Genomic DNA, 23942 nt, shown 5'->3' with positions numbered 1-23942 from the left:
TTCAAATTAAAATTGGAATAAAATTACTAATTTTTTTGCCAAATTATTGCCAAAACAAATTTAAATTGCGCGCCGTGTGCGTTAATTTTAATTTTATTTTTACTTCACACGCGTTAACGTAGCCCTAGCGATTAGAGCGTTGCCAGACAAACGAAGCTCTATCGAAATTCGAAAATCGATGTATTCCATCACTAATGGGTTCATTAGCTTTTTGTCTCGTCTTCGCTCCACATCCCATACCCCTCCTCGATAAATCCCACTTTTCCCCCCAAAAATCGTTTTTGGCTGTGTTTGTGTATTGTTTGCATTAAAACAAACGGCGTCAAGCGTCGAGGTCGTCTGCCTTGGTTTTGGTATTTTGTGAAATAGTCTGCGTCATTTTTGGCTGCAAGTGAATAACAAATTGCAAAAAGGGAAAAGGCATCTAAATTCAAATCAAATTGCAACGATGGAATCGGATACGACGGAAAAAGAAAGTACGGCGGCAAGTCTAGAGACAACAACAACAACAACAACGGAATTGCAGTTGCCGTTGCAAAGTGAAAGCGTTGTGGGTGGCGTGGAGGAGGGAGAGGCGACTCCACCGCCCAGCAAACGACTCAAGAAAGAGGACGAAAAGACGGAGACGGCGAGAGAGACAGAGACGGATGATGAGGCGCCACAATTGATTGGAGTGGAACGCGTGCAGAGCACACAGAGCAGTCTGAGGAAATTCAGTCGGATTCCGGTGTTCATTGTGGACTACCACAACGATGTGCTGGAGTTCATCTATCGCTGCCTGGCCACACGTCACCTGCCCCTGGAGCGCAATGTCCTGGTGCACTTTGACTCCCATCCGGATTTGGTTGTCGCCCGGGATATTCCCGCCAGCGACAGCTACAACAAGGACACCATGCTGAACGAGCTGAGCATCGAGAACTGGATAATGCCTACTCTCTACGCAGGTGAGTCGCCGCCACTCTAGACACACCAGAGTATACCTAATCTTTCCCAACCTCCCTCTCTGTACCAGGTCACTTTAATCGCGTCGTCTGGCTGAAGAACTCCTGGTGCCAGCAGATTCCCACTGGCAAGCACGAGTTCCACATTGGCCACAAACAGGATCGCATTGGTGTCGACTGTCCGCTGGACTATTTCATGGCCGAGGGCAACTATTGCACCAGCGAGGAGCTGCAAGAGTCCCGCTCCGTGCAGCTTCAGGTGCATGATGCCGACAGTGATTCCCTGGATCCCACACAATTTTTATCGGAGCAGGATGCAGCGGGTTTTATACTGGACATTGACTTAGATTTCTTCAGCACATCGAATCCGTTTCTGGAGATCTATAAGGATGCCAACTGCTATGCCCAGCTCACCGAGATCTTTCACTTCGAGAGCGTGGAGCCGGCCAAAAAGGCGGGCACGGCAACCATTGCGGACTACTGTGCCACGGCAGCGACGCGTCAGAAGCAGCTGGATGCACTGAAGCGCATCTTCTGGCACCTGGAGGAGCAGCGCAGCTTCGATGGCCTGGAGAAACCAGACGAGACGGTCATCACACCCGATATCTATGCCAAAATCGTCCAGCTGGCCGAGCAGCTGCAGGAAAAGTATCCAGACGATGAGATCGACTGGCTGCTGATCTTCGACTCGGGCAGCACCACGGACAACAATGGATTGCCGCATCACATCAGCACCAGCAAGGAGCTGGAGGAATACTTTGCGCATTTCAAGCGCTTCCTGCAGCGGCTGCCAGTGCCACCTGTGGCCATAACCATGGCGCACTCGGCCCAGGACGACTACTGTCCACAGGATCAGGTGGCATTCATTGAGGAGCAGGTGCTGCGACTTTTACGCGATGTATTTGGTGACAAGCTCCACGAGAAGGCCATTCTTCACTACATGGATGACCCTTGGGATGTGATGAAGCTCTAAGCACAATTACAATTACAATAACTACATATATAGAAAAGCTCGCTCGACTCTCGGGGAATTCCCCTAAAATAATGCGGAATATGAAAAGTCTGGACTGTAACCGAATTACGTTTAGTTTGAGCGACCTTAAAGTGATTCCAATTCCACAATTGCAGCAAATATATAAAATATAACTCCATACTAATTTAACAAAACTACTTATTTTTATTATTATAAACATACAAGACGTATTTATTATACATACACACATACAATACATATTCAACATTTATACAAAGTCCCCTAAGCGTGATTATAAATTTATCGCAATAAAATAAATGACAATTAAATCAAATTCAATCACTCGATTAATCACGATTAAGGATCCTCGCATAAACGAATTGTTACGAAATGCTTGACGTTGTTTTTTTGATAATTCCCACGGTCATCCGCAACCCAATGACCCACAATGGAGGACAGACCCGATTTGGGTTGATAACACCAAGTAACAAACTTGAACTTTTTTGTTACCTATTAACAGATAGGAAACAAATAACACTACAAGTGGTACTATGCTAAAACTTTAATTTATTATATTTTAAGATCTGGTAGCTGTTCTTTAGAGGAGAGAATTGAATTTTCATCCCTTGCAAATATTGACGTACAAATTTTTCTGGAATGTCCAGATTTTTTTCTCACAAAAATGGTAGCCCAATTTATTGATCAATTCGGTTGACGGTTTTTACTAGGAAACATAAGTTCTAAAATCAATTTTGAATGTTTTGGTCCTTTTAAGAGTTCTAATACCAATCTTGTCAGCATCGTACTAAATTTTTTAAAGATTTGCTAATAATAACACGCTAAAAAGAAAACATTTTTGAACTCAAAATGAGGGGACTAAAAATTGATATTGATTTTGAGCGATTTAATGAACATGAATTATTTCTCTCCCGTGTATTGTTACATCATTTAATAAATAACTACATTTTCTACCAGGCCGAATATTTTCTTTGTATAAATTCAGTTATTTATAACTTATGTAAATATGGCTGAATGGCTGATAGCTTTGCAATATTTCTATAAATTTTTACAAATCGAATAGGTTTTAAGCTATGCCCCACATGTAACCACATGCGGGCATAAATTTCATAGATTTTGGTATCCCAATTGCATCTAAATATTAGTTTTTGGTGTTTGATTGAAGCTTTCTGTTCCCCCCGTCTGAAGACAAGGGCGTTAGAGGGTTAATTAAAAATATCGTAAAAATACCGCGGAAAAAAAACAATTTTTAACTTGAAAAATATATATTTCTAAAACTATTGACCTAAAATTAAACTTGTTTATAAATGGTCACAATATATTTCATAAGCTATCAGAAAGTATAAAGTTCAACAAAATGATTTGTAATCTGAAAAAAATCTCAAAAATCGAACAAAACTTAAGAAAAAGTTAGTAATACTTTTTTGAGGTTGCTCGCAATTGTTTCCCATATGTATTAGAAACCGTGAAATTGATAAAGGTTACAAAAAAAAGGGCAATTTTGTTGCGTAGTGTAATCGATATTTTTTAGCCGTTTTGCAGTAACATTATTCAGGACATGATTCAGTCACTTTGGAAGTGTTTTGGAGAACAGACGGTAAGTTTTTGCCTAACCTAAATGCACTTTGATCCTAAAACTAGTTCTTAACTAGACGCCAAGGTCGAATCTCTTGAGATACAATTAGTTTCTCTTCTCCAGGTGATTAGAGCTCCTCCTTGTCTCCCTTGGTCTTTTTCTTTGGCTTCTTTGTTGTTTCCTGTATCAGCTGCTCCTTGAGGCATTCCCGCTCCTGCTGCAGTTTCAGCACGTGCTCCTCGCACAGATGCTGTTGCAGGGATTTCTCTTGCTGCAGCTTAAAGTACCAATCGCTGATGGCATCCTCGTATTCCTCGAGCATGTTTTCGCATTGGTTCTTCATTTGGGTGACCTCCACGGGGGGCTTGTCCCACAGCTCGTAGGGAATGCCCAGATCCACCTTGACGCCCTTGTCCACTAGTCCGTGCAGCGTCTGGAATGTCTGTGACATTCCCTTGGCGAATCTGGTGCTGTCCGTGCGCTCCTTGTGCAGATTATATTCCAGCACACGCTCGCAAACGTTTTCCAGTGACTCCAGGAGACGCAGTTCACTCCGTCTGTACTCGGTGCGCTTCTTTGGACGCACGTCGTCCACGGAGTACCCAATCTCAATCACATCGTGCGATTTGCCGGTTTCTCCCAGACGCGCCTCCAATTCGGCGGCAAGAATCTTGCAGGCCTCGCAGCGATTCGCATAACGCACTCCCTGCTCCTCCTCGGCGGTCTGCTCTCCTTTCAATTCCCCAAGCTGGACGAAGGCCAGCAATAAAAATATAAACAAATGTCGCAGCATTTCCAAGAGATTCAAAAACTGACGTGTGAATATTGATAACTTGCAGCTACTTATTTCTGTGCATCTTCTTTTTTTTGACATTCACACAAAATCTATTTTTGTTTCAGTCGTGTATAATAATTGTATGATAAAATTTAAAGAAACAGTTTATTTAATCTACTATTTTCTTACTCGGTATTTATAATATTATTGCTACATTTTTTTTTTATTGCTTTTAAACAATATCAGCATACCATCTCTTATCGATAAATTCCTGCATCAGTATTCATTGACAAGATGCGCGCGCAATTTGAATTTCTTCATGCAGACCATGCACACTCAAACAATTACGAATATTTCTGACATCAACAAAATTATAATAAAGTATCACAGCATTTGTAAAATATTTAAAAGCTAATGTGTGATTATTTATAACTGGCTGCTTTTCATTTGTGCCTCTTCTTTCATCTTTGACGTTCACACAAAATATGCTTATGTTTCTGGCCGCTAATGCAGAACACAAATTAAAAGTCTTGTTTTAAAATAATTGAAGCACAAATTAGAGAATTTAAGTTATTTATTTTATTATTTACTTAGTTGTTTTTTTTTTATTGTAATTGCTTTATATTGTTTCATTGCTTGAACACAAAATCAGCATACCATCTTTTTATCGATAAATTCTTGCTGCATGATTATTCATTGTTAAAAAGCGCGCGCTCATTTTAAACTTTTGAATCAGATTGCCAAGGGCAACGCGCTGCCCGGCAAAACAAATAGAAAATGCCCCAATCCCCAACAAATAGACACCCTCTTGGATGTCAAATTCCTGACACTTTCACTTGGAGATTGAGGCAATGTCGCACAAGAGATTCTATGTGCGTCTGGAGCTTCAGCTTCATGCGGTTGGTATCTGTGGTTTAAAGCGATTTCCTCCGGTTTAAACGCATATATTTTATAGCTGACCTGTCCTGGCGTTTGGTTGTGTTCACACGGCTATCTGGAGGCAACTATTAAGACACTTGGTTACTACTTTCGCACTGGCGCCATGGAGCCTCGGTTTCCCATGCTGTGCCATGATCAGTTCACCATGGAGGGATATTTTAGAAGTGTCAATTCGCTGGAAAAGATGCGAGAGATGCTTAACGCCGAGCAGCTGGAAATAACTTTATGGCAAAATGGACGGCGACTAGCCTACTACATTGGCAGATTGTCGGATGTGATGCAGCCATCAGTGCCACGCCTCAGTTGTGCCCACAACGACAACGTGCAGCTGCTGATGAAGGCGACGCCCGCCTTTCCCGGCATCCTGGCACCAAAAGTGGAGCTATCCGCAGAGCTGAATGGTCGGGACAAGCAGCACAACTGCTGCCATGTAGATTTGCAGCGTCCACTTAGCAATCGTCATGTGGAGAGCCGTTGCCTCAGTCGCTTGGAGATGCCGCGAAAACAGCAGACTGTCTGCCATGCCAAGCAATCCAGCTGCTGGCCAAGCAGTCCCAGCTTCAGTTACTCCAATTCCAATTCCAGTCAGCAGCAACGCAGGCTGTCGACGTGCTCGAGCAGCACACAGTTGAGTGGGGAATCCCAGCATTCCAGTTTGACGCAGTGCAGCCACTCATCAGCCTTGAGCGGCGCAGCTGAACATCAAAGCAGATGCCACATTTGCCAGGCATACAGCAGATTATTTGACAATTAAAGAACTTACAAATATTTGCTCTTATATATTAAAAATAAACTTAAACTTAGATATAGACTGCAAAATCGGATTGGGCAAAGACCAGGACAATGAGTGTAATAATAAGATTATAAGGCGCTGCTCGTTCCAGTTCCTGTTCCTGCAACTCATTGCGCAGCAGCACACAAGAGCGTCCTATGTACCGCAGTGTGCTGAACACATGCGGCTCCAGGGGAAGATGCAGGCACACCAAGGTGGCATACAGCCAGCGAGCCATCCAAGAGTCCTCCACTAAATCGAGATGCTTCCCGGAGGAGGAGGTGCTCGCCTCATCAGTTGGAACCGGCGATTCATCTGGCTGTTGTAGCCACTTGCTCAGCATCTCCAGTAGCAGCTCCAAGTCGCTTTGGCTTAGACGGATCAATGTGCTCAACAGCGGCTGCTGCTCCTGACAGAACACCAGCCATTTGTCCACGTCTGTGGTCAGCGGTGGCTCAATATTCTGCTCGTAGTTCTGGGCATGCAGTTCCGTCCGCAATCTGATAACCCGAGTGCGTGCCTCCTTAAAGCTGGTCACTTGAGCGTCCCTCCACTCTGGCGTGGGCAACAGGCACTTGTGTGGCGGAAGGGGTGGCTATATAAATTAAACCTCTTATAATCTTGGATATGTTGTCAATAGTCACTTACTTACGCTGACTGGCATCTCAAATCCGTTGTTGACCACATTGTTTTTGATTTTGGCGGAACGTTTGGTTACAACTGCCGGACAACGTTTGCGTTCGTAGAGCATGTGCGTCAGATACTCCTCTCCAGTTTGTGGCGGCCTCTGGGGATTAAAGTTCTCATCCGGCTCCTGAATCTCAAGCGCTTGCGACTGAAACGATTCCTCCTCTGTTTGATTTTGCATTTCTAAAAATTATAAATAAACACAATTTTCGGCGGCGATTGGCAAAATGTTATAAAATAGGAGCTGCCACCTAGCCCAAATTTTTGATCTGGCAAGTCATACAAATTTAGTCAAATTGCAAAAATAGTTGCAACTGAGAAAACTAATTTTTTTGCGCATTTTTCTTAGTTTTGAAGCTAGAATTTTAAACATTTTTGCAGAATTTGGTAGATATTTTGATATATTTTTTAGAATTAAATTTGTAACTTTTCTCCCCTTGGTGTGACGAGATTTAAACTTTCATTAAAATGTATATCTTTTATTAATTTAATTTCTTTTTTCAAATTTTCACAAAATTATTAATTGGTAACAAAGTTATTGCATCTTGAAATTTTTAATTTAATTCAAATTTAAATCAGTGTTGGCAAATTTATGAGCAGAGATGCCATCGGACAGCTGATTTTTGTGGCGGTGCCAGACAAAATACCGATAGCTTAAACGACAATTCAATTAAAGTGCAAATATGTGCGCGATTCAAAAATTTAACAAAAACTTGTTTAAAAACGCAATAAAATCAACTAAAACCAATCCAAAACGAAATTTTAAATTTGATAAAATAAATGTGAATGATTCTATGAAGGTAAAAGTTACAAAAATAATTCTAAATAAAATATCAAAAAAAAAAAAAAGATATATATGTTTTTAGCTGTAGCTTGGCAAAAAAATTAAAAATTTAATGACAAATTTTAATTTGAAAATAGACAAAATCAAATATTCTTTTCCTTCGAGACTTAAAAAAGTTAACAACTTTTTTTTTGTCGTTTGTCAATTTGAATGTGAAATATCTCTTCGTATAAGATCATACAAGAAGTTGTTTGTTGCCGTCTTTAATGGTAAGTTTTAAGTGTTTGCCATGAATATTATTAATGATGATAATAATATGAAAAAAATGTATTGATTAGAACACTCCGTACATTAAATCATTGGAAAGTAATTTCCCTTCTGCAATAAGTTGAAATATTTTAAAAGGTTTGAATATTTCGCTTAAACTTATTGAAGATTCAAATGAGCTTAAAAAGTTCAATGACAAATTCAATTACAAACGTTTATCTATAAGCGAAACTCTGATGCGCTTGAAAACCAAACATAAACATCTTGAAAAAAAATTTTAAAATAGTATTTCACATATTATAAATGAAAATTGTATTATTAATACTTAAAATGTAACATATGCAAACTGTCGATTAAATTAAATTTGCTTTTAAACTCATTTAAAATTTAAATCATAATATACGATGAGCATTAAATTTACTTAAAAAATAAAAGAATTTAAGATTTCAGATGTAGACTTTTTTTAAATACCTTACATTGAGTTCTGACTAAAAAATATGGTATCGCTGACCCTGACAAAGAAAATCTAAATTGGACTAGGTGGCAGCATCGAATGCCAGCGGATTGAGCGTTGATTCGTTCCGCCCAAATTTATTTGCGGATTTGTCTGTGGCACAGCGGAATGAAATTGAAGTGAAATTCAAGTGAAAGTGATTTCTGTGGCAACTCTGCACCTTGGGGATTCGGGTTATCCCTTGGAGCCATTTCTGTTTACGCCGTATAGAAATCATGTAAATTTTAATTTGATTACAAAATTATGTTTAAGTTTTTATTTTTATAATTTTTTAATTGTTAAATAAATGCTATGTTAATTTTAATAATCATTTGAATTTATTCTCAATAGCCAAAACTAATTTTTCTAAAATTAAATTGGTTTTCTTGCGCTCCTCTAGCATCTCTTGTGAATTCTTTTTTAGCTCCACCAGCTCGTCCAATATCTCCTTGAGGACCATATTTTCACCCGCCACCATTGCAGCCAGCCAGTTCTCGCTTGGCGCTTTTTCTTTGCTGAAACTTGCAGCATCCATCCTTGGACGTTTTGGTAAAGTTTCTAAAATTAAATTTTAATTTAATTGGATAGCTTTTGAAAATCAATTCATTTTGTACGTACCTTTGCCTATGCCTTCAACATTCTCCTCCTCCTCGTTATTGGGCAGCAAGATGCCAACTGTTTTGGCGTCGGCCACTCCATCAACCGCCTCAAACATGTGGCGTAGGTGCGAAATCTTTTCCTTGGTGGGAGTGAGCGCCACCTGATAGAAAGGCCCGCTGCCCGTTGCTCTGCTCTCCCTCCCTCTTGTGTTGTGCATGATTTTTTTCTTAATAGCAAGCTTCCAGTCTTTTCACACCTGTTATAAACAATGATCAATAATATTTCCTTTTATTTACTAGCTCCAGCTACTTACAGAACGCCACTCCTCCGGAGTTTTGATTGGAGGACCCACGGAATTCAGCTTAAGCGCCAAGTCCTTCCAAAATGCTGCCACAGCCACCCTGTCCCTTTTCGTAACATTATGGGCAATGTCCGGGTGCTTCCTCATAGACTCTAAAATGATAGCGTCCTGGCTTGGAATGCGGTGTTTACCCCTTCAATAAATCACAAAAATTTATAACAATACAAACAAACCAATTTACTTACATTATGCGCGTATATTCTCTACTTCTTTGATTTGTTATGGCACTTCTACATTTCTCAGCTGATTTTAAGGCGTTACCACAAACTAGTTTTACCTCAAAAGAGCTACTTTTTTAAGCTTAATCTTAAATACCTTACCATTTTTAAGTACCTTACTTCGAATTCTGACTTAAAATAGTATATGATGTCGCTGACCCTGACACCGAAAATCCAATTCGGACTAGGTGGCAGCATCAGACGTTAGCGGTTTGCGCGCTGATTCGTTTCGCCCAACATTATTTTGCGGATTGATTTGTGGCACAGCGGAATGATATTGAAGTGAAATTCAAGCGGAAGTTATTTCTGTGGCACCCCTGTTTATTTAAATAGTTTTTGTTATGCATTGCATATTGCATAAATTTCATAATTTAATTATGTAACGCTCTACAGATACCTGGCAAGTTTGATTACGCCGTGATATTGTCAAACATAAAAATTAAATGTCCTCTGCGACTTTTCTCTTACAATAGCAGACCGAGACTCTTATTTGGTCCAAGCAAATAATAGGCTATAAAAAGGTCATTTCATAATTGTCTTATGAAGACTCAGGTGGTGTCGACAAGGGCCTCTCATTGTCCTGCCGGACAAAACCTTTTGTGAGCCGGCTATAAAATAGCCGTATGAAGAAAGCTGCCCTCAATTAGCCGTCAAGCACAGAGAACGACGATGCGCCTTGAAAGCCCATCGTATTGGCGAGGGACGAAGCACTTTTTTAGGGACGGCACTTCTGTTGTCGGTGCTTTTCTTCGCCCTGCTGTAGTTGGGCATCCTATGGATATTGAAGCTGCTGCTTGCGAAATACATAGTTACATATTAAAAATGCTTATTGAATTTTCTTACAACACTGCATGCCAAGTCAAGGGAAATTTAAAATTCATTAAAAACAGTGCCAAGCATTAGCCAAGGGCCAGAAAAAAATAACAATAATAAAACGGACACACGACTCACATAAATGTGTCTGTATGTATTTGGATAAATTCGAAAATGATATTGCAAACTGTTGGACCAAGTGAGCTTATACATGTCATAAGGAAATCATAAAAGAATTATTCAAAAGCTGTTAAGCATAACAACAGCTGCTATGTATTTCAAAATACCCTGCAAATAGTTTAAATAGTTTGCATAGCTTGGACCGTTTGTTGATATTAATTTTGCGTTAAAATATTTTTCCGATATTTATCAGACGACTCACATAAATGTGTCTGTATGTATTTGGATATATTCGAAAATGATATTGCAAACTGTTGGACCAAGTGAGCTTATACGTGTCATAAGGAAATCATAAAAGATTTATTCAAAAGCTGTTAAGCATAACAGCAGCTGCTATGTATTTCAAAATACCCTGCAAATAGTTTAGATAGTTTGCATAGCTTGGACCGTTTGTTGATATTAATTTTGCGTTACAATATTTTTCCGATATTTATCAGACGACTCACATAAATGTGTCTGTATGTATTTGGATATATTCGAAAATGATATTGCAAACTGTTGGACCAAGTGAGCTTATACATGTCATAAGGAAATCATAAAAGAATTATTCAAAAGCTGTTAAGCATAACAACAGCTGCTATGTATTTCAAAATACCCTGCAAATAGTTTAGATAGTTTGCATAGCTTGGACCGTTTGTTGATATTAATTTTGAGTTAAAATAATTTTCCGATATTTATCAGACATTTTTCTTAATCGACTAAAAGCAGTCGCAATAAAATTATTAGCATTTAAGATAGAATTTAAGTTAAGAGATTTTTGAATTAAAACTGAAACGTTATTAAAAGTTGAGGATTGGGATCCGTAAAACCTAATCGGATCAATAAGAATATATTCTTATATGTATATTCTTATATATAACTCAATATACAATTGAAAGCAATTTTTTCAATGTTGAGTTAAGGTCGGCAAAATATTTTATTTTTGAAAATCATATTTACTTTCAACTTTAAACTGATAGAGTTGATTTTTCGCGTTATCAGATATTAATAGGAAAAAACTAAAAGAAGATGCTTAATTGTTTTGATTGATTTTTCATTCGTTGAATTTGTTTTCTTTTTTTAATATTTTGTTTCTTATAATTCTATTTTTTATTATTTTTTTTAATTTTTTGATTTTATTTTTGGTATGTTTTTCGATAGCTATGCCTTTTTCGCATTCCAGGGCGATTAGATATTTATGTGGAGAACTTAAATAAAAGTTTTTATTTGATTTCACATTGCTTGATATTTCTATTCTTAAATTAAATTTTTTCTTCTTTTTTTTATATTTGTTTTCTAACTTTTTTCTCGGTTTTTATTTGGACTGAATTGCTTTATTTTTCAATTAAATAAAATTCAAATATCTAATAACTTTTGTCATACCAATTTCTTGATTGTTGGTGCGAAAATATTAAAGTCATTCGTGAATTGCAAATGAGGCAAAAAAAGTAAGATTGTATAAAAGTTTAAAGCTTTTCTTTTTTTTGTTTTTGCATGAACAGTTGTATTTTTATTTTTCCCTTACTCGCTCCACAGTCTAATATACCCTGTGGGACATGTGAGTAAACGATATGGGGAAAAAAACGTTGAGACAGACAGCCAACAGTAGACATTGTGTCGCTGTCGCTGTTTCTGCTATTTTCTCTGCTTTGCCTGCCAGCGCTGTCCACTCGCTTTTGTCAGTTGCCTGCTGCTTTTCCACTTGTCCCCCTCACTGGGCTTGTGTGTGTGTGTGTGTGTGTAAGTGTATACAAATGCCGCTAGGACAGAAGAATGCGCTTCAAGCTGCTGTTTTTGTTGCACTGTTGCATGAGCTGTATGTTAGTGTACGTTTTGTTTGGATCATAAAATGCTTTGCAGCTAAAATGGTTAAAGGCAAACTAATTTCCATTGTTTCAGGAGGCAGTTATGTTGTGACGACGCATGCATAAAATATGTACATGCGTCTCTAAAGCCCAAAGCACACAAGCACACTCTTACACATGCACACATATACAGCTCACACATACAGCACACACATACAGCACACATATACAGCTCACACTATACAGCAAAAATGCTCAGTTATCTGCCCAATCAGAAAATTTACTTGAATCTGTATGTGTATGAGTGTGGGTGACAGCCTCCAAAATTGCCTACCAAAATATTGTGTGCTTTTAACAAAAGTTATTTACCCGCAAAATTTGTGCTGCGTGGACCTTTTAACCCTTTTTGTGTGTATCTTTAATCATTTTTAATTGAAATGAGAAAGGTTCTTACAAATTCAAGATATTCTTACTTATATATGGTATGTAGCATAAGTATACACTTACTTCTTTGTACTTGTCCATTTGCTTGTTGTTGATGTAATTTACGACTCAAATGCATTTTTCTAAAGCTATTTCTGACCGTCTACAAGTAATTTTACCTTCTCGTCCGTAGTTTGTACGAGATAACGAAATTTTTTTAATTTAACAATTTTTTTTTATTTTAATAAACTTCTTGTTAAAAGGCGAGACGCATCTTCCACTTTTATAAAAATTCACATTTTATATACAATCGCCAGATAGTTACTCACCTTAAGGATTCCCTTAAAATAGATTTAAAACAACTTTTTAATGCCCTATTTTGCATACAATCTAAATTTTCTGAGAAACAACTATTCTTAAGACTATTACATTCTGGTAAACTTCTTTTTAAAAATATATTGCTTACCATATAAAACCTAATTAAATTGATTAATTGCTTTTAATTTTTTGTAGTTCTGCTTGCTCGTTTTCGCATTCGTCTGTGGCCTTTATTATTGGGCCAACTGCTAAGAGCAATAAAATATATTGCAATGATGCTTGTCTTGGTCGCTCGACAATTTTTCAATTTCAGAAGGCTCACATGCCTCAAGGACTTGACTCAGAGTCAAGGCTGACTCGGCTGCAGCGTCAGTATTGCAACAAGTTTTGAAAATCATGCAACACCTGCGTTGTGGTGGCGGCAGTTGCAGTTGCAGTTGCATTTGCTTTGCTCTCAAGGTGCCTGACACATTAATGTGTATGTGTGTGGGTGTGTATGTTTTTTTTCTGTGTGACTAACCCGCGGCGGTGCCTCGAATCGCCGCCAAAGCCCGTCGTTCGCTTAACTGCTGCCTACCACTTTTCAAATCATCCACATCCGCATTCGTATCCGTCGCTTCGCTGCCAACCTTGAGATCTAAAAATATGCCCAGGTCGAGGCATATCAAAAGGTAAAAATGTTGAGCATTTTTAATGCACTTGCCGCCACGGCTAGCACAACCGGAGAGGCCACATAAAATGGACATATATATTACACTCGTACTTGCATAGGGGATACACATTCTGAAAATAGAATTCGCCCAGATTATGACTGCCCTTTTACTAACAAAACTTCAATTAACTAAACGAGACTCTTCGCAAGAAAAAAGGAAAAAAATTCTGGCTCCTCAAAGTATGCTACAAAAACCGGATCAAGTTCGAAGCTGAAAAGTATGCTAACTTTTTTGCATTTTTACGTTATTGCTTGTGTTTTGTAAATGAAATACTTTTTAGAACAACTTCAAAAGCCCTTCCTTTATGCAAGTGAAAAACATCGATATTCGCAAATGTACATACGTGCATGTGTAAACGTGTGTACATATATACTATATGTATATTCCACAATGTCTCGTTTCCGGCTACGGCATTGCTATTGAAATGTTTGTCCTCTTTCTGGTTCATTTTCTTTTTCAGTTTCAGTTTCACTTTCTGCTTTTGCTTTTATTTCTCACTCTGTGGTTTTTGAGCTTAATTATGCAATAGATTCGCACAGAAGCTGAAAATGGCACCACAGAGGACGAATGTGCCAGGTATAATACTCTGTAATATCTATAAGGATATGCTTGGTCTATCCATTCATTTTAATAAATACGAGCTTATCAGAGGTGCCACAGAAATCAAAACCAACCGAAAATCTTCCAAATCTCCATACATTTTTAGGAAACTATTTCCATTATGTTGCCATTCTTAATAGTATTACATAAAAAAGTAAAAAAAAAGATTCTTATCAGCAAACCAACCCAAACTTAAGAAAATTATAAATTTAGGAAACAACAAAGCAACTATGCTCTCAATTTTAGAAAAATTCGAACCATTTAGGCGGAATTTATATTTTAATGGAATTTTTAAGATGTATAGAAACTAATTTTCTTGGTTGATTTCTTCTTATTTATTTTACGTTACAAGGGTAACTAAAGTCTTATGCAAAGGTTCTTTATTAATTTGTCTAATCTTGTGTTGATTTCGTAAAATGTTTCGTCATCTTCCCCTTTTCTTTACTTAATATCCGTTCCTGTCTTTCAACTTAATTTAATGAACTGTGAAGCAAATCAACACCAAATTGGGGCAACGCTTCCAAGTCGTTGACTCTGGCAAAGCCTTAGAGACATAACATATGTATTCATATGTAGAAATGTATGTGTCATGTGAATGTCTAATTTTCTGACAAATCTAATTGAGTTTGCTTAATTATTTAGATTACCATTTGGCAGGAAATGTGCTCTGCAAGCAGCAGCAATTTATCACAGAAATCGTATTAAGTTGTTAAGTTGGCAAACAGATAAAGAAAAAGAGAGACAGTGGAAAGTGCGGAGTGGGAGTGCGAGAAGGACACAGCATAATATATGAGAATTGTTAGGGATAAACCCACTGCTGAGATTGCTGAGATGCTCTGATTGCTTGCATTCTAGTATGTAAGTGAATGTGCTCTTATTTGACAATGGATTGGGAGTTGTGGCCTAGAATTTGCCAGGATATTTAAATACATAAATCTCTTTATGTATGGCCTTTGTTTACTTGTAAATAAAACTCTTCACTTTCAATTTAATTGATTTCATAAAGAAGCAAAGGATCTATGACTCAAGTTTGTTTTGCTTAATCTAATTCATTTACCAATTATAAGGTAAGGCATAAAATTAGATTTAATGCAGATGAGACGAGGAGCGTTTGACTGGATTTTGCGAAAGGATGAATTAAAATGATTTATATTCGTTGAAATGCCATTTGAATTAAGTGAACTGTAATTTACAATTTACACATCAGCAGTTACTTACTTAGAGTACATTTAATATGCGTATCTGCTTATGAATTCTCAGTGTATCTTTTGTTCTTTTGTTTGAAAAGCATAATTTCAACAGAATTGTATTTGTTGTATTATTTTGTGAGCAATTGTAATTAGTTTTCATTAGGACTTTGAACATTTGGGGCTGTTCTTGTTGCTGCCATCAATCGGGTCCATAAATCATACTCTTTTATGCTCCGTCTCCATGTACCTATATATTTACTGTATATCCGGTCCACTTAACTGTATCCTTGTCAATCTTAATTAGTATACTGACAACTAAGAACTTTCAAATACAATTCAGTTCGCAAAAATATAGATTGCGGGCTTTTTCATTTAAGGTTCACATAGCTTTATTTAGCTAAAATTTCAGAGCGATGAAATTGATTCGAATATGGGATTCGGAACAGCATTGATTGATTTTCCCACTTTATTTCATTTTTATTTTCTTTCGTGTTTTGTTTTAACACCCGTTTTGATTGAGTTGAAAACAAAAACGAAAATGAAATTTTATTTGAAAATGTTTATTGTTGCACGTTTCAAACTTACTTCAGTTACATTTGTTGTTGATATTAATATTAGGAGAGGAATGTGGCATATGGGAAGGGGGAGAGGAGAGAGGAGTGTGGACATTAAATATTTATTTGCATTTAATTGCCACGCGTTGCATAAATATTTTTTGGGCCAAAACCCAAACGACAGCCTTTATTAAACATGACGGTTTTCATCGAGTTTTGAAACGATTTTTTTTTATTAAATAATTATTTTTATTTTTTATTGTAAAAAAGAGATAAACTAAAAATTACGCACGCATTAAATTGTATAGTATTTTTTTTTGTTTATTTTAACATTTAATTTAACATATTTTTTGGATTTCATTTATAAAATGGTTTGCATAATTTTAAAGCCAAGCTCATAGAAAGTGGAAAATGGAAAAAGACTCTGAGACTTATAGAGGTGTGCTTACATTTTGTTCTTTTTTTATATTTATACTTTTTTTTATATTATTTTTGTTGTTGTTTTTGTAAAACTGTTAGGAAAGTAAGGCAGCAAGTTTTAAATGAATTTTGAGTTGGGTTTGTTATTGGGAAGAGTAAGGCAGCAAGTTAAGAGTAGAGAGATTTTTTGTTTCTTTCTGTATTCAGCAAGTGCTTTGTCACAATTAAGCCGCTTAAATGTACATTTATAAACATTTATACTAGATATATTTCTCATTGTATAACTATAAATAACTACCATAAATTTTTAACTTTATATGCATTGCGTTTTCTATTACAGAATTCAATTACCTCAATTTTTATTTAGCCATCTAACAACTCAGTACACATTTTGTAACATTTTTGATGTACATCTAATTACATATACATATTTAGTTTAAAATAGTTTTTTTCAACCAATTTTTTTATAAATAAAAAATTTAGAATTATTACGTTTAAAAGAGCCTAGAAATTTGAAGGGAAGCAAAGAGAGATGTAATAATGTTTTATGTTGCAAACTGCACACTTAAGTTTAAATAATTTATAATTATTTTAAAATCTGAAAATTAAATAAATAAGAAAAACTGACTGAAAGTGATCTTAAGAAATCTGGATTTGAAATGAATTGTCATATTTAGGTTGAATAATTATTTAGTAATAAAACTGCCTAGTGTCGTGAAAAATTTTAATTAAAAACTTTTGCGTTTATTAACTGATTCTGATTATGTTTTCAGGGTAGATAGACAGTTATTGATTTTTTTATACACAAAAAATTACTACCATTAATCAGCATATATTTTTTGAAAAAAGCTTACTAAATTGATTTTGTCTGCTTCTTATAGTCTGTCAGATCTCCCGTTTTAAATGAGCTCAAACATGATACAATTATTTGTATCATGAGCTCAAATTTATTACAATTTATGAGACAGAAGGAAATGAAAGCAAAAAGCTTGTTAAATTAAACTGACGTTGCTTAGTTTAAAATTTGTAACGAAATTTTCTTTTAAATTACCGCTATATATTTAAAGCAAGGACTTTTAAAAAGTGACCTAAAGTGTACCTCTTTATTGAAGTACTGTTAGATATAAACCTTCACTTTACTTGCCCTTCTAATTTCCAGCCTCATTACTAAGCATATGACCATTAATTAACAACTTTTATAATAGAAAACCATTTGCAATTTTCCGGATTATAATATTATATATAATATTTATATAATATTTTTATTGTTAATTAAATAAATCAATTAAAAATTTTTTAACGAAGCTGCTGCCAATTTCTAATGAAGATTTGGTAGAAGGTAAATTCGTTATTCAAATGAAACGTTTATAGCTCAAGAGTTAGTTAGGCACTTCAAGCAATGAAATGTGTGTTTATTGTTATAAAAAAAGTCTCCTACGCTAAGAAATGCGAGAAATGCCGCGCGCGATTTGCTAGCGATTTTGGACGCGCGTTTTTAGCAGCGAGTTAAAGCGCTTACATTTAATTATATAAAAATAATGTTATTTATTTATTATAAGTATTAACAATGATAATGATATTACTGCAATTGAAACACTTGCAAGCCATTTACGTTGTCTAATTGTAAGCCTTAATCTTGTTTCAGTGTATGTGTGTGTGTGTGAGTGGAGTGTGTGTGTGTGAGGAAATTTGCTTGTCATTTGAAAAGTTTATCACAAATTTTTCGTTACCGCATTTAACAATTTCCGACTGACTTTTACTGAAAGTCCGACTGTTTGAGTCCTAATTGGCTCCTGAACCCCGACAAATGTTTGCCCAGACTGCGACCCGTCGTTGAGGATGAGAACGAGGACGAGGATGCGGAGGATGAACTGACATCCGGCTCATAGCTCGTGCTCGTCTGATATGTGACGGAGAAGTCTGGCGTCGGGGCCAGGAGCAAACCTCACGTGCGCACAAACTTGTATACTATCAAAAAGACCATAAACGAGATGGCCACCAGGATCACAGCGGTGACAACCTTGGCGCAAGTATTCAAGCCCGATTCATGGGGATTCAGCGGCCTGGAACTGGTGTGCGTTGCCGATCTCCGGCGCTTGGTGGCCAATCCGCGGGCTAGAGCTGGGAATGCCAGCGACTGGGTGAAGGTCAGCTTGTGTATGGACTCACTGAGCGAGTAGGGACCCACAGAGCCGCGAGCCGCCGCCCGGAGGAGCACGTACTCCAGATCGAGTGCATCGAATAGCGAATAGCGGGCGGTCATTGTCGAGGAACGGCGCCGTCCATCGTGTTGATGGCGTCCGTCGTGCCGCGAGTCACGGTCGGACTGTGGCTGCAGCCAGGGATCGGAGACGCGCTGCTGTGCGCCCCCGGCGCCGACAGCATAAGCGGAGGAGGAGCAGGCACCGCTGCTGGCGGTGGCAATGCCGCCACTGCTGCCACAGCCAGCAGCTGCCACACCTCCGCCCAGGCTGACTGCTGCCACGGATGTCAGCGACGACGTCGTCGACGACGAGGCCGAGCACAAGCGCATATTGGTGGCCAGCCCGTTGTCATGAAACTCATTGGCATCCTCTATGGATGTCTGATCTGGCGATGTCTGCGCCCGTTCCAACGCCGCTGCATGCTTCATCCTCAGCGCAAAGAGACGGGCATGATCCGGATGCAGCAACGCACTCGATTTACGTCGATAATTGGCCGCTCCATCGCCGGGCACCACACAGATGCTGTTCCTCATGTGTCTCCGGCCCAGCGACAGATTCGGCGATCCCTGCGTGGGCGTGCTCGTCGGCGACACGTGACACGACCCGCCCCCCGTCTGTCCACTGGGCAGACCAAGGATCCCCGGCGGAGCGACAAACGCATTTGGCGACGGCGATGCCTGCACTGAGTCTATCCCCGAATCTCCCGCGTGCAGTGTATCACAGTAGAGGGAGCTGCGACGATCCGTGCTCAGTGTCAGATGATTGTTGCTGCGTCTGGTGGTTGAGTTGCTGTCGTTGTTGTTCCCGATGCTGCTGCTTGTGGATGGGGCATTTGTGCTGCCCACACTCGTCTCCACAATGGCGGGAAAGATAAAGGATTGCCCGTCCGCTTCGCCGCGTGGTGAATCCTGCAAACAGCAAAACAGTTTAAAAAGACGACACTTCAAAAATGCTCCTTCTGGGAAGACTTGGGGGATTCTTAAGCTTCATTAAGTGCTGGGAGCAGCTGTGGGACGCATTTTCATTTTTATTTTGTTTTTCATTTAATTAGTTGGTGAGTTTTAAGTGTTTTAAATACTATATTTACTCAGTGAAAGGTGAGGGTTTAGTGTCGGGTTTAATTACACATGACTCAGTGTTGCAGTGAGGATTAATCGATATCAGAGCATTTAAAGTTTCACTTTTAATTTGTTCGGTCGAAAATTATTTTTTTAAATTTGTTTGCGAATTACAAATATTCTTTTTATCTTGTTGAATATTAATTGTAAACTATATTTGCATGACTTTTTAATTTGTTTATTAACAAACGTATTTTTTATATAAATACATGCTCAACGAAAATAGAAAATTCTATAGAATTCAGAGCTTTATTTTTGTACTCATGACTTTATTACAATTTTTAAAAGAATTTTTCTAAATAAATGTACAAGGAAAACTCTATGGAATTTAGAGCTTTATTACACAATGATTTTCCGTAAAAAAAATCAATTTAATAAAATTTTAAATTCATGGAAATAAAAGTTATTGTATATTTAAAATAACAAAGAAACCCATTTTCGGGATATTTTAAATGCTATAACATAAACTTTTAGATGGAAAGCTATATTATTTATTTCTTTAAAAAATCAAATTAAATAACATTAATAAATAATACATAATATAATAATACATGAGTGTATTTACTGGTATTAGATTAAATTATTCAATCAAAAGTGTATTTCACATAATTAATTTGGTGCTTTGATTTTATTTGAAAAGTAATTTCAAAATATTGTTTAAAAAGTGTGCTATTTATATACATCGATTAATCCTCGAATGTTGTGCATATAAAAAAGTATGATGTTATAAAAATATTCGATAAAATAGCCCAATGATAAATTGTAGTCTAGTTAAAAAACTTCGCAAAATACGCAAAAAACCTCATGTAATACGGGTAGATTTTTTTTAAGTACAATAGAATTTAGTCAAGATATTTGAAGGACGAGCTGCTATCGGAAGCTCGTTGTTTAGAATACTAATATCGAGGCATGCAAAAGTCTAGGATTTAGTTGTAATAAAAATTAGTAGTAGTAGTAGGAATTAAGTTTAGTAAGTAAGTAGTAAAATGAGAAGACTAGAGAGACTTGATGTAGTATGTATTAAAGGAACGGAAGCATACCCGCTGACCCCCAGGGCCGCTGTTACGACGCAATTGTACGAAGCCCTCCTGGCGCAAAAGCGGCTACCAAAACCAGCAACAAACCAGGAAACCAGCAAAACAGCAAACCAGCAATTAAAACCAAACCAAACACGCAACGCACACACAGAAACATTGTATAGTAGATGGTTTTTTGGACGGAGGGTGAAAGAGAAGAGTTTGAAAACAAATTAACACAAAACGCACAACATAACCTCACACAGAAGCTGAAAATGAAATGGAAACGGAAACGGAAACTGAACAACAGAAAATCATGATTCTACAACAGAAGAACTGTTGCTCTTCTGTTTCACAGTTCACACACAGACGCACACACTCACACAGACAGATAGCAAGAGAGAGAGAGAGAGTACAGATAACAGATAACAGTGAACTGTGTTTTGTTCCCTTGTTTGTTTGTTGTGCCTACCTGACTGGGCCACACTTGCAACAGTGGCAGCGAACATGATGGCTTGTTGCTTGTTGACGTTGTGGCGCCACCCCCTCCACCACCACCTCCGTTTCCTGTTGCAGATGTTGCATTCGCTGCAGTCGAGGAGGAGGTGGTACCGGACCCCTGGGAGAGGCTCGTGTAGTGCAGATGATTGAAACGCTGTGCATCGCTGCTGGCGGGCTTTGTTCGGGTTGGACTCTCATAGCCAGTTGAATCGTCCGAGGATGTTGTCTTTGGCGAGCGCCAGAATCGCTTTAGACGCAGTTCGCGCCTTTTTTCTTGTTTCTGCAATGAAAGACAAACAATAAGAAATTGATTAACGCCACTTATTGCCCTTATTTTTACAATATATTTATGAGTGTACAAATCTTTGGGCTTCATTACAAATTTATTCTCAAGCAAGCTCTAAAATCCCAATAGAATGCAATGGTCCTTGTAACTAAATGCTCCAAAAGTCAAGAACGAAATGCTTTGAAGTATAGAAATATTTGATAAAATTATACAACCAAGTTTCCCTTGAAAATCTAAGTGTTTTTGAGTCCTGACATCCAAATTAAGATAGTCATCGAGCTTGGTCAACAAAAAAACTTACTTCTTTGTTGTTATCGAGTCAAGTGACCGAAAAATGAAATCCCTACTTTATGTGTTTACTGTGTCACCCCCGATTGACATTTTTATCAAACTTATATTTAAAGGAGATAATAAGATTATCAAGGTTGCAAACCGGTTTTGAACCAAACCTCGAAAAAGCAGTTCGGTTCAAGTTTATAAGCAGCCTGAACCGCATCATGAACCGAATCAAAATTATTAGCCCCGTGAGCCCGAGCATAAAACGAACCATTACTTCAAAAAAAGGTTCGGTTCGAAAAAAAATAAGTACATAAATTATATGCTTCTCTAATATTACGAAATTAGTTGAGGCTTCAGATAAATATTAGTCATATTTAAATAAATTTTGTAAATTTTAATAAATTTAGATGATTTTTACATTACAAAAATTTATTTTTTTATGAAAAATGTAATTGGTTTAAAAAGTTGAAATTAAACACTCTATTTTTTTTGTATAGAAAAATAAATTTAAAATTTTAATTAAATTTAAACTTTTCTCTGATAATTCTCGGTATGAAATTGTAATGCATGACGTATACGCAATGTATATAGCTGCTGTCAATTTATTAATACATTAACTGTTTTTAAATTCAACCTTCGCTTTTGTATTGTATGTGTATGTGTGCATTTGCATATATATGTGCATTTGGATATGAATGTATGTATATGACTTATATAAATCGAATTGCATTTTTGCTCAACACAAATAAATATTTGCCCTGTTGGTAAAGTGTTGAAACCGTACATATATGTGTGTGTGTGTGTGTGTGTGAGTGTGCGAGTGTGTATGTTTGTCGACGGTATTCAACTTCAGATTTTGCTCGCACCGTTTCGCTGTGCACTATTTTTGCCAATTTAAAGAAAGCTTCTAAAGAGTTTGCTGTTGTTATTGTAAGGCTTTTTTATTATAACTTGTACCGTACGAAAGGTCTCTGCTGTTGCTGCCATTGACAAATGCGAGCAAAAAGACCAAAATGGCTGCAACTACCGCGGTGCACCGTTGCCACATTTGGTGTACTTGTACCAAAACTGGGACGTTTACTCGTTGATACATCCGATTATCTATTTTTAAAATGATTTAAATTTTAAATTTGAAAAAAGGATTATTGAAAAACGAAAAATATTCGAGAATGGTACATTTTTCTCTAAGACCCTTTACGAAGTTTTTCTTAAAATAGCAACCGTGGCTGCAAGAGTATCTATAACATCAACAATAGCAAATTGTCGCAAAGGGAATGCCACGTGCCACCATGTTGCATTTGCCGATAAGCCGCAGTCGTTTCATCTCTGTTGAAGGCATTACGCGTTAGTCACAATACGGCTTCAGTTGTAATAATTTTATTTTTAAATGATTTACTCTTTGTACAATTTCTCTCTTTCAGAAAATTAATTAAATCATAACATAGTTAAGATATTATTAACTCCGTTTCCAACGATTATATATTTACAAAATCAACAATTTGCGATATTTAATGTATTTTTCAGTCCTATCATATTCCTTGTACATTTAAGTCTATTCAAATTGAAGCATTTAAGTATTATATAATATATTATAGAGAATCGGATTTCATAATAATCATAGAATGTTTTTATTTTGAATTAAATTTTAACTAAAGAGCTAGGAGTTTTGTAATCGTTTGCTATATTTTTAGACCCCGTACTAAAAAAATAGGTAAAGGGGTATGTTGTGTTCGTTGCAGTGTATGTAACAGGGAGAAGGAGGCATCTCCGACTCTATAAGGTATATTATATTCTTGATCAGCATCAACACCCCGAGTCGATATAGCCACGTATTTCTGCCCTTCGGTTCTGACATCTGTATGAACACCCAAATCTTAGATATTATAAGAGATAGGGATACCAAACTTGGACCACTATATCATATAGCTCCCATAGAAACAATCGGTCGAAAATCAAGTTTTAGTATGAACAATTTTTTTGTTTTATGAGATATCTCAAACAAATTGATACAATATGCATCTAAGTTAGTCTTATACATCTTAACCGAAGTTGGTTCAAATCGGTCCACTTTAGTATATAGCTGTCATAGGACCGATTGGGCGAAAATAAAGTTTTACTATGAAAAAGTTATTAGTTTTA

At 37.1% G+C, this 23942-nt stretch overlaps 6 protein-coding genes across 6 annotated transcripts; 2 read left to right on the top strand and 4 right to left on the bottom strand.

Annotated features, from left to right (window-relative positions):
• The first annotated feature begins 207 nt into the window (after positions 1–207).
• LOC117787564 (UPF0489 protein C5orf22 homolog) lies at positions 208–2248 on the top strand. The gene is made up of 2 exons (XM_034626115.1): positions 208–944; positions 1013–2248. The coding sequence occupies exons 1-2, from the start codon at positions 449–451 to the stop codon at positions 1912–1914; spliced, it is 1398 nt and encodes a 465-aa protein (XP_034482006.1). The 5' UTR covers positions 208–448; the 3' UTR covers positions 1915–2248.
• A 1188-nt stretch (positions 2249–3436) lies between these two features.
• LOC117787565 (protein canopy homolog 4) lies at positions 3437–4354 on the bottom strand. The gene has a single exon (XM_034626116.1). The coding sequence runs from the start codon at positions 4299–4301 to the stop codon at positions 3636–3638; it is 666 nt and encodes a 221-aa protein (XP_034482007.1). The 5' UTR covers positions 4302–4354; the 3' UTR covers positions 3437–3635.
• A 780-nt stretch (positions 4355–5134) lies between these two features.
• Positions 5135–6033, top strand: LOC117787224. The gene is made up of 2 exons (XM_034625692.1): positions 5135–5182; positions 5239–6033. Exons 1-2 carry the CDS (start codon positions 5135–5137, stop codon positions 5974–5976), a joined length of 786 nt encoding a protein of 261 aa, XP_034481583.1. The 3' UTR covers positions 5977–6033.
• On the bottom strand, positions 5985–6904 carry LOC117787225 (protein Gemin2). Its single transcript, XM_034625693.1, has 2 exons — positions 6647–6904; positions 5985–6589 (listed from the first exon to the last, which is right to left on the bottom strand). The coding sequence occupies exons 1-2, from the start codon at positions 6860–6862 to the stop codon at positions 6023–6025; spliced, it is 783 nt and encodes a 260-aa protein (XP_034481584.1). The 5' UTR covers positions 6863–6904; the 3' UTR covers positions 5985–6022.
• Positions 6905–8540: 1636 nt separating this feature from the next.
• On the bottom strand, positions 8541–8940 carry LOC117788527. The gene is made up of 2 exons (XM_034627311.1): positions 8844–8940; positions 8541–8783 (listed from the first exon to the last, which is right to left on the bottom strand). Exons 1-2 carry the CDS (start codon positions 8938–8940, stop codon positions 8554–8556), a joined length of 327 nt encoding a protein of 108 aa, XP_034483202.1. The 3' UTR covers positions 8541–8553.
• Positions 8941–18064: 9124 nt separating this feature from the next.
• On the bottom strand, positions 18065–21905 carry LOC117788526. The gene is given in 3 exon segments (XM_034627310.1): positions 18065–19511; positions 21210–21518; positions 21885–21905. Coding segments are annotated over 3 exon segments (1686 nt in total). The 3' UTR covers positions 18065–18155.
• Positions 21906–23942: the final 2037 nt, after the last annotated feature.

Source organism: Drosophila innubila (genome assembly GCF_004354385.1).
Source record: "Drosophila innubila isolate TH190305 chromosome 3L unlocalized genomic scaffold, UK_Dinn_1.0 0_D_3L, whole genome shotgun sequence".
In the NCBI taxonomy this organism is placed as follows: domain Eukaryota; kingdom Metazoa; phylum Arthropoda; class Insecta; order Diptera; family Drosophilidae; genus Drosophila; species Drosophila innubila.
Note: the sequence above shows the minus strand (reverse complement) of the source record. Positions and strands in the feature narration are given on the sequence as shown.

Bases quoted from the DNA above. Each gene is read 5' to 3' on its own strand.
- LOC117787564 (XM_034626115.1), top strand. From the start codon at position 449: ATGGAATCGGATACGACGGAAAAAGAAAGTACGGCGGCAAGTCTAGAG. The intron at 945-1,012 runs GTGAGTCGCCGC...TCTCTGTACCAG, and splicing joins AATGCCTACTCTCTACGCAG to GTCACTTTAATCGCGTCGTC.
- LOC117787565 (XM_034626116.1), bottom strand. From the start codon at position 4,301: ATGCTGCGACATTTGTTTATATTTTTATTGCTGGCCTTCGTCCAGCTT.
- LOC117787224 (XM_034625692.1), top strand. From the start codon at position 5,135: ATGTCGCACAAGAGATTCTATGTGCGTCTGGAGCTTCAGCTTCATGCG. The intron at 5,183-5,238 runs GTTGGTATCTGT...TATATTTTATAG, and splicing joins TGGAGCTTCAGCTTCATGCG to CTGACCTGTCCTGGCGTTTG.
- LOC117787225 (XM_034625693.1), bottom strand. From the start codon at position 6,862: ATGCAAAATCAAACAGAGGAGGAATCGTTTCAGTCGCAAGCGCTTGAG. The intron at 6,590-6,646 runs GTAAGTAAGTGA...TAATTTATATAG, and splicing joins GATTTGAGATGCCAGTCAGC to CCACCCCTTCCGCCACACAA.
- LOC117788527 (XM_034627311.1), bottom strand. From the start codon at position 8,940: ATGTTTGAGGCGGTTGATGGAGTGGCCGACGCCAAAACAGTTGGCATC. The intron at 8,784-8,843 runs GTACGTACAAAA...ATTTAATTTTAG, and splicing joins TGTTGAAGGCATAGGCAAAG to AAACTTTACCAAAACGTCCA.